Source organism: Pinus tabuliformis, chromosome X, assembly GCF_031772625.1.
Source record: "Pinus tabuliformis cultivar Carrire ecotype Pingquan chromosome X, CPIR1, whole genome shotgun sequence".
NCBI classification, from domain to species: Eukaryota; Viridiplantae; Streptophyta; class Pinopsida; order Pinales; family Pinaceae; genus Pinus; species Pinus tabuliformis.
Genome location: NC_142308.1, coordinates 567,324,821 through 567,334,429, shown reverse-complemented (window position 1 = coordinate 567,334,429; position 9,609 = coordinate 567,324,821). Strand labels below are relative to the sequence as shown.

Sequence of the window (9,609 nt, the reverse complement as noted above, 5' to 3'; positions counted from 1 at the left end):
ATGAGGCCTATATAGAGGCTAGAGACTCCACATGGAGGGATGTCAAGGAATATTGTATGAATATGCATATGGCTTGTGGAGTGTTCTCCTTCCTTCAGGAGTGAATGTATGGTGTTGCCCTACCTTAAGGGTTTGATATTAATAGACTCATTTCTATCTATTTCGATCTTGTCATTCTTGAGTTTATTTCTATTCTCATATATTTTTTGGGTTCGATCTATAACAAGTGGTATCAGAGCACTTTCTTGGGCAAAAGTGGAGAATTTTTTATTTATTTATTTATTTTTTTTAATTTTTTTGCAGGATTTTTGGGGAGGCGAGTTTGCAGATTATATCTGTACATTTTGGGGCAAAATTTGCAAAATATAATTGCACATTTGAATTCTTTGTGAAAAAATACCTGATTTCAAAAAAAAAATCGACCGAATCGGAGTTCGGATGAAGAAGGTATCATTGATCTAAAAATCAGTGGTGTTGTAGACAATTTTTTGGGGCAGCGAGTTTGCGGCGCAGATCTAGACGTCCTAGTGCAAGATCTACAAAATCTAATTGCAGATCTGGATTCTTTGTGAAAAAAATACCCAATTAAAAAAAAAATCAGTCGAATCAGAATCTGGATGAGGGAGATATCGCTGATTTAAAATCAGCGCTTTTTTTTCAGAATTTTTGGTGACGACGGGAGTGTTGCACCGCAGATCTGAAATTCCAGTGCTTGGATCAGAATTTCTATTACATGGGCGGATGCAGAATGGTTGTTCCATTTCCAAAAACAGGTCATAATAGAGATTCTGAGCAATATTGAGAGAATTGTGGCCATTTTAAATTTTTGCCAAGTAAGCGAAATTTTTTCAAAATATTTTTCATGGCGGATCCTAATTTTACAGGGAAAGATGATAGCCCTACTATTGAAGAATTCATACAAAGAATAAAGTTCAAATATGGGGTATTTTGGAAGGCTATAGTACCGCTTAATTTGAAAGAAGACGCTGACATATGGTGGAACTCACTTGACATCAAACAGTTGTCCAAATTTTCGGATGAAAAATTTGAAAAACTCCTTATGGACAAATGATCTTGTGCTAGAAAAAAGAATGAAACACGTCAAGGGTTATGTTCTACTGGTGTCTCCTTATTGCAAGTTCATCGATTGATTCAGAAGGAGAAAATCATTGTCTATAAATCCGAGTTGCAAGCAAAACCTCATAAATGTCAACTTGGCAAAAAAATTGCAAGTGCCATCAAAACACATTGAAAACACACAGGATGTTCAAGTTTATAAGGATTTGAAGTTTTCTATGGATAAGTATGTGTTGCATGGTGATTTTTACACTTTAGATATGGATAACATGGATGTTGTTTTGGGATATTTTTGGATGGAATGTATGGGTACTATCAATATTAATGTGTAGAAGAAATTCCTGAAGTTCTGGTATAAAAAGAAGAAACTTACATTACAGGATATTTCCATTAATAAACAGGTAGAGTCTAAGGAGGTTGAAGTAGAAGATGTTACAGGGACTGACATATCAGATGATGAGCCTGTGATGATCGACAATCAAACACAAACAGAGGCTGAAGCAGAAAAGGTTACAGGTGCTGATACATCAGATGAGGGCTCAGTGGTTGAAGTAATATTGGAAGATAAGACACCACAGCAAGCACCACAGCATGCACCAGATAACAGTCAAGCTCCAGTAAGGGGTGAATTAAAGAAAAAGACACCGTGGGTTAAAACTTTAACATATCATCACCCACATCACCCCGCATGACAACAACCAACAAGATGGCAACCAATTAGCCACAAGGACAACAACCCCCGCAGGATAGATAGAGGGGAGCGAAGATCCACCTACTACACATCAACACAGAAGAGCTACCACAGTCAACTTCCATCTCAAGAGCGAGGCACCAGTGAGATCGAGGGTTCACCTTTCTCTTGGATGGCTAGATGCACGTGCATGGTACCAGTGGACTACTCTTTTAAGTAGATCTTATTATTTGTATTCTTCCCATGTTTCGGGGACGAAGCATGTTAAGGGGGGTGGAATGTTATATACCTAGGGGGGATAATATGGGGTACAAAGGGAAGTACCCAAGGGAATAATGTAATAATGGGATGGGCCATAGTAATAAATAAGGTGGTTAACTCGTATCATGTAAGGGACCACAAGTAGTTAGTAATAATGTAATGGGCCCATGGTATTAGTTCGATGGTATGAGGGAACCATGGTAATGACCCATGGTATTGTATGTATGAGGCCTATATAGAGGCTAGAGACTCCACATGGAGGGATGTCAAGAAATATTGTATGAACATGCATATGGCTTGTGGAGTGTTCTCCTTCCTTAAGGAGTGAATGTATGGTGTTGCCCTACCTTAAGGGTTTGATATTAATAAAGAATCATTTCTATCTATTTCGATCTTGTCATTCTTGGGTTTATTTCTATTCTCATATATTTTTTGGATTTGATCTATAACATGATAAGACCCTCTTGTGCTATGGAATCTAAATATTCCCTAGCTAGAGTGGTAATGCTTGTTTTCTAGCCAATTTCAAGCTCTTGTGTGAGCTAGAAAAGTGGTTCTTCTATAGGTGAATTTTCCATGGACGATCCAAAGGCCCACTAATTTTGTAGTGGTTTTAGAAATCCATTTGAAGTAACTAAATATCACTTTTTATGTGACTTGTAAAATCCATGAAAATGAATTATGAACACTTTGATCTAGTAGAAAAAACAAATAAATGTGTTGAAAGCAAAATACTCCATGCTGAGAAATATGATTAACAATTTTAACAAAAAAATCTCATTATATAATCTCAAATTACCAAATAATAATGAATTGAATTCAAAATAATATAAAAGAATAAATCGTTAAAAGATATAAATCTTAATATTGAGAACTCACATCACTATGAAAAAAGCTAATAAAAAACCATGCTTCTTTCTAAATTTGATATTGATAAAAAATTTTGAAATATCATAATTTATAAGTGTTGTAATTTTGTTTGGGGTACATGATTATATTGGGAAAATCATAATTAATAATGTTTTGTAAAACTACCTTTGAAAATTGTATATTGACCATTTTTTTTAAATCTCATTTATGGGTGTTGTAATTTGTTATTTTTTTGGTACATTGTTATATTGGAAAAATCGGTGTTGTAATTTGTTATTTTTTTATACATGATTATATTGGAAAAATCAAATTAATACTGTTTGGTAATTCTCCATGTTTAGCTTAGTTCCCACTTTTTTAATACTAAATTCCCCAATCCTAACTATATATATAAAAAAATAATGATAATGACAGTGATCAAGTTCCATGGAAATTTTTGTAACGATATGATAGTAACTGAACTTGCTTCTCCCGTCCAGAAAAGCTGCAGGGCTGGAATGATTTATAGCACACAGAGGCAGAGATTTCAGGGAAATCTTTCATTCCTTCTTTGATTTCTCTGCGTTCTGAAGCATGTGGTGCATTCCCTACCCCTAAAGGTAAAAAAAAAATTGGGTTTGCTGGTTATTTTAGTTTTATTTTTTTTTATCATAAATTCTTTGGCGGTGGAGCAAACACCTGAGACTCAAGGTAATTGTTGTTTGAAGGGTAAATTTGGACCGCCAGTGTTTCAGAGCTTCAGAGGACCAAATTACATAAAATTCCATTTTATCACCATGGAAAGCTTTAATCTTTTCGACGAACCGAAACCCATTTTCCCTGTTATTGAATACTCTGAATGCTGCAGCATAACACCGGAAACTGTAATATCGCCCCCTAATTTTTTAGCAATATGTTTCAGTTCAGATGCATCTCTTTTTAATTTAATGTTCCCAACAGCGGATTTTACTGTAAGAATTTATTCCCGCTTCTTCTTTTTTTGAACTGTATTATGGATGCAGTTGGGTAAAATTATCAATGGCGAGTTAGAATACGATGTTGGGGGTTATACTATTATTGATTGCCGTTATAATTACGAGTATAAAGGTGGTCATATACAGGCAAGTTTGAGGGCATTACTTATTTTTCACTTATATGTTTACCTGTTAGTTATTTCAATTTGCCCCTTCAGTTTTTTTTTTTTCAGGGAGCAATAAATATCAGCGACCCAAAGGACATGGAAATTTTTTTGGAAAACAACATCCAAAATGGAAAATCTATGGCCATTATTCTCCACTGTGAATATTCATCCATCAGAGCACCGAAGATGTGAGTGGCATTCATATTACTCTTATAATTGATTCAGAAATCCTTTTCTACCTTTATTTGGTATCATGTTCTCGTAGGGTTTTCAGATTTACTGTTTAGCGATCAGCGTTAAGGCGTTGTGTTTTTTTAAAGTAAAGATTTTGTTTCAACTATGTTAAAGAACCTTCATTTAGTTGAAAATGTCAGTAGAGATTTCATTGTATGTATGTAATGGTGTAATAAAAAATAAGTTCGTGTTCGATGTCTTCTTTGAAAGAAAGAGCAAAACCCCAAACCTGGTTTTTTTTATCTCTTCAAATTTAAGAGATATGAAGGGAAAAAAAGAAAGCCAAAAGCAAACCTAGTTTTTTTTTTTTCCTTTGTATTTAATAGTTATGAAGGATCTATTTGCTTAATAGATATGATATCAGGATGAGTCTGGTGTGAGATTATGACAGATTTATGTTATTAAAATTTAAATATGAGGTTAAGATGGGTTTTTGTTAATTTAGGTTCATTTTAATAGATATTAAGTATTTACGATCAATATTTATTTTAGAAACATAGTGTTAGTAGCATTACAGACATAATGTTATTAGCATTGCAGACATAATGTGACTGGCATTGAGATTTCCGCACATGACTTCTTCGAGACAAATGAGCATAATGCCTTCTTGATTGCTAAACTATCATATATTGTGTTTGCTTTGCTTGTTGCTTTCAATTCTTAGAAGGTTTTATTGGCATTTTCAAATTCAAAATATTTCTGCTTGATCTGATCTGTAGCCTTTTAAAGATCGTAAACAATAGGGCTGCATTATGATGTTATCAAGCAGTTCTATTTTTTATTTGTAAGAGGTAGATCATCTATTCACATGCACATAAAATGCTTACATGTTCTTTGAGAACTCAGCTGAGAAACCCTTATGTTGCTTCCATGTGATGTTCTGTCAAGTCTGGAGGCTTGAGCAGTACCATGTTTAAATATTGAAAATGTTTATGTCCCAGTGAAACAAGACAAAGCAGTAATGGAGATAACTTGTCCCCTGGCCACTATGTCACTATATTGAAATGTTCATGTCCCAGTTAAACAAGACAAAGCAGTAATGGAGATAACTTGTCCCCTGGCCACTATGTCACTAAATTGAAAATGTTTATGTCCCAGTTAAACAAGACAAAGCAGTAATGGAGATAACTTGACTCCTGGCCACTATATCAATATCAGTGAGAAAAAGAAGAAGAGAGAAACTATAGCTTTAGCGATATAGGTGGACCAGAGTAACCTTGTGCTAAACATCATCGTCTTCAAGGGAAATGGGATGCTGGGAACTCTCTCCAGCCTGGCTGTCTTCAGTCTCCCTTGTCTCTTGGTTCTTCACGGTCCTCTGGAACATGCTGTGAACCCTGAATGGCATTTAGCAGGAAGTAATATTTGTTATTAAGCTGGTGCAGCTCCCCCAGGATATTACTTAGAAGGGGTTTGCTTTTCTCTAAGGCTGAGTCCTTGTGGCAAGTTCTCAGTTATTTTGTGTGCAAGTAGAGGTTGAGGGTAATGGATGATGGATGCCAATTCTTATCTTTTTTTCCTACTGCCAGTCTCAGCTCTGTGGCCTTGAATCTTCTCCTCTAGTCTTTCCAAGTTTTGAACTGCAGTCGTCTTGGTCGCCTTGCAAATTCCTGTGCTATGCAGAGTGCTTCCGAGTTACGGCCTCTTGTGTGAGTCCTTCTCTGTACGGCATTCCCATGAGCTGGGTCAGGTTCAACCCCATTTACATTCTCCTTCTGGTGCTCAATCCCCGCCTTTTTATCCTCCCTGAAGTCAGACAACCATAATCACCCATAACGTCTGTGCGGTCCTGAAAAGTGTTTTCTGCATCATGTCCTGTCTAGCCATCATCTTGAGCCATGTTCCCCACATCATTCCTCACCAAACCTGGCTGTTGCAGAGGGATCTCCTTTCCATATCCCATGCCTCCTTGCATGAATTTTCTGAGTGCCTACTGCACAGGATGGTCGGATGTTTTAGTGCTGCCACTTACTGGAATAATTGGTGTGAAGTCTTCTCACTTGTGAGGACTATGAAGTAATTCTGTTCAACAGTTCAACTCAAATTAAATAGATTCTCTGTTCATTTCCCACTTGCTAAAGTTGCTTCTGTTCTATTTTAAAATTTGTCACTGATAACTGTGGTCTAACCGATCTGGAATTTCCAGTGCATATATAAAAGATTGTCTACTACTTGGAAACTTCTTTTTTCCCAGAATTATATATGATTCAACTTTTAAAATGTGCAACCTAGTTCAGCTCTATTAGCACTTTCAAATTAAATTTCTCTTTGGTCTGATATACAATCTGCTAAATGATCATATATAATATGGCTGCATTATGTCAGGTTTAGGCACATTCGAGATCTTGACAGGTTTAAACATTTAAGGACCTATCCAGAATTAGATTACCCTCATCTCTTCGTATTAGATGGCGGATACAAGGCCTTCTTTGCGCAGTATGCGGTAAAAATACTCTGCTTTTGCACCCAAATGGATATATCACAGTTAATATGGTTCTGTTGATATGATTTGACATGAATTGGGCTACTAATGTCAGAAGTTAAAAGTTACTCTAAAAATACATGATCATTTGCAGGACCTATGTGAACCAAAGGAGTATGTGAAGATGTCAGATAGTAGGTTTTATGAAGAATACAATGATGCCAAAGGAAAAGTTAAGAGTCGGAAAGCCAGAGGGAAGAGGCAGTTGATTTTTTTGAACTTTCAACCATAGTCCTCCAATCCTTTTATTTCTTTCTCATATTTGGTTAATCCATTCTGGATGCATGCCAACTTAGTCATAGCTTGAATGACGTAATGTGGCTTCATTGAATACAAGATTTGTTGCTTTCATACAATTGGGAGAGAAAGTGACATAAGGTGGCACTTGCCTTGCATATGAAATGGATGTTCTACCAGACACAGCACCCAACTTAGTATCTGTATATGGATTGGATTTCTACCCAGCACAGCATCCATCTCAGGACCCTTTCTTTCTCAATATGCTCAAAATGTTCCTTTTAATTTCTGATATTGTACTCTTGAAATATTGTTATTGAATCAAGTTGGTTTGCGTAATCATGTGTAATTTTAATTTCATAAATTGTATTCATGAAATATCATTATTGATTCAAGTTGTGTAATTTTTAATTTCATATATTGCATTCATGAAATATCATTATTGATTCAAGTTGGTTTGCATTATGATGGGATAAACAAAAGTCATATGTTGTTGTTAAGTGAAGTATGTAAAATGGTTTTCTTATATTTTTGATGATGGGTGAGATGCCACTTAAAACATGCGATACAAATCAATCTCCAGAAAATATAGATACAAAAATCGTTATTTATTTTATATTTTAACGTCATTAATCTATATTTTCTTATTGAATACTATTCAGTCTGAGATGCTTTGGCTCTTTCAATTTTACTTTCTAGTTGTCCATTTTCCTGTTACAATTTTACATCGTCATTACTGGTTAACATTTTGCACTTGACAGAGATTGGTAAAAAAACACTTTTCTATATATATTAAATAAGAAATATAATAATAAGACAGCAATTACAAGAAATACTCGTTACCAGTATAATTGAATTTCAGAAAAAAAAGCATATATATTTTAAATAAGAAATATAAAAATTAGACAGCCATTACAAGAAATACTCATTACCAGTTTAATTGAATTTCAGAAGAAAAAAAAGACAACAATATTTTCGCTGACCACCCAAACTAAATCTAATTGACACCATCCCCCCACACACACATATATAGATTTTATAAAAAATATATTATATATTTATAAAGGTCTTTTTCCTAATTTTTAACTATAATTAATAGAAGTATGTGTGTGAAAAAGAAAGACAGATAAATATAAACATTAAAGAAAAAAATTGTAATATAAATGACATTTTATGAAAATGAAAAAAGAAAAAGATAAATAGAAGTTTATAAAAAATATTAAAAAAAATCTATTTTAAATAAATTTCATGTTACTTAAAATTTTGTAATTAGTTCACTTCCACTAATTAATTGTCATATCATTGAGAATGTTACTTGAGTATATATAAAATCACTTGAATTAGCAAATTGAGAAGCTTTTAGTTAGTTGATCATTCACCATTAATTTTTTTCCCACTTAAAAAGAATACTTCTACTCATTAATTGAAATACTAAGATTTTTGCGGCTTAAAGGAGCCTATTAGTTCACTCTGATTAATTCAATATTACTTAGAATTCTGCAACACAGGAATTATTAGTGAAAAGGGTTGTTTATTTGAAGTAGCAAAGGTGGGAAGTAACAAAACAAACCATATTAGTTCACCCTGATTAATTCAATATTACTTAGAATTCTGCAACACATGGGAATTATTAGTGAAACGGGTTGTTTTTTTTAAGTAGCAAAAGGTGGGAAGTAACAAAACAAACCATAAGATGTACAAAATCCATCCATGTGTAGAGTTGATTAAAGGATGAAACCATACAATTAAATAAATTGTCATAAAAGGGTTCTAATTGTATGTATTTCACACATTGGAATCAATAGAAGGTTGTGGCCTAAAAATTGAAGATTTTCCTATCTTGCAAAATTTCAGCAATATTTTTCCAAGTAGTGTCAAGCCTTCCTTAAAAGAGGGACATTGATTTCTTAATCAATTTTGTAGGTGGATGTGCACCAATGTTTGAGCGCCCTTATAGGATGACTGACCAAAAAATGACTAACCAAAAAATGCAATAGCAATCACTCATGGATAAAGGGTACATTTGACTAAGTGTGTTCTTGTTCTTGATTTTTCAAGTGCAATTAAGACAAGCACAATTTTCTACCACTGATAATTACTTGCAATGATATAATTATAACTTTAGCTAAGTGTGTTCTTGTTCTTGATTTTTCAAGTGCAATTAAGACAAGCACAATTTTCTACCACTGATAATTACTTGCAATGATGTAATTATAACTTTAGCACATTTACTTGCAATGATATAATTATAACTTTAGCACATTTAAGATCACAGTGAAATGAAGATGCACAAGAGACTACAACTACTTTTACAAGAGACACAAAAGATACTACAAAAGCTTTTACAAGAGACACAAAAACATGCACAAGAGACTACAACTACTTTTACAAGAGACACAAAAGATACTACAAAAGCTTTTACAAGAGACACAAAAACTTTTACCCTGGGAAAACCCAATCTTGGGAAAGAGACAACCCAATCTTGGGAAAAACCAACAATATTATCTTGGGAAAAACCAACAATATTTTCTTAGGAGAAATTGTCCAATTCAATCGAATATACAATTTGAATTTTCCCATTCAAACTTTGTCAAATTGACCACTTCACATAAGTCAAACTTGGTCAAACTGACCACT

At 34.1% G+C, this 9,609-nt stretch overlaps 1 protein-coding gene across 1 annotated transcript; it reads left to right on the top strand.

The window, feature by feature from the left end:
- Positions 1-3,326: 3,326 nt before the first annotated feature.
- Positions 3,327-7,310, top strand: LOC149141280 (uncharacterized). The gene is made up of 6 exons (XM_089449348.1): positions 3,327-3,498; positions 3,607-3,762; positions 3,901-3,999; positions 4,086-4,207; positions 6,579-6,696; positions 6,830-7,310. The coding sequence occupies exons 2-6, from the start codon at positions 3,676-3,678 to the stop codon at positions 6,965-6,967; spliced, it is 564 nt and encodes a 187-aa protein (XP_089305474.1). The 5' UTR covers positions 3,327-3,498; positions 3,607-3,675; the 3' UTR covers positions 6,968-7,310.
- The last annotated feature ends 2,299 nt before the right edge of the window (positions 7,311-9,609 follow it).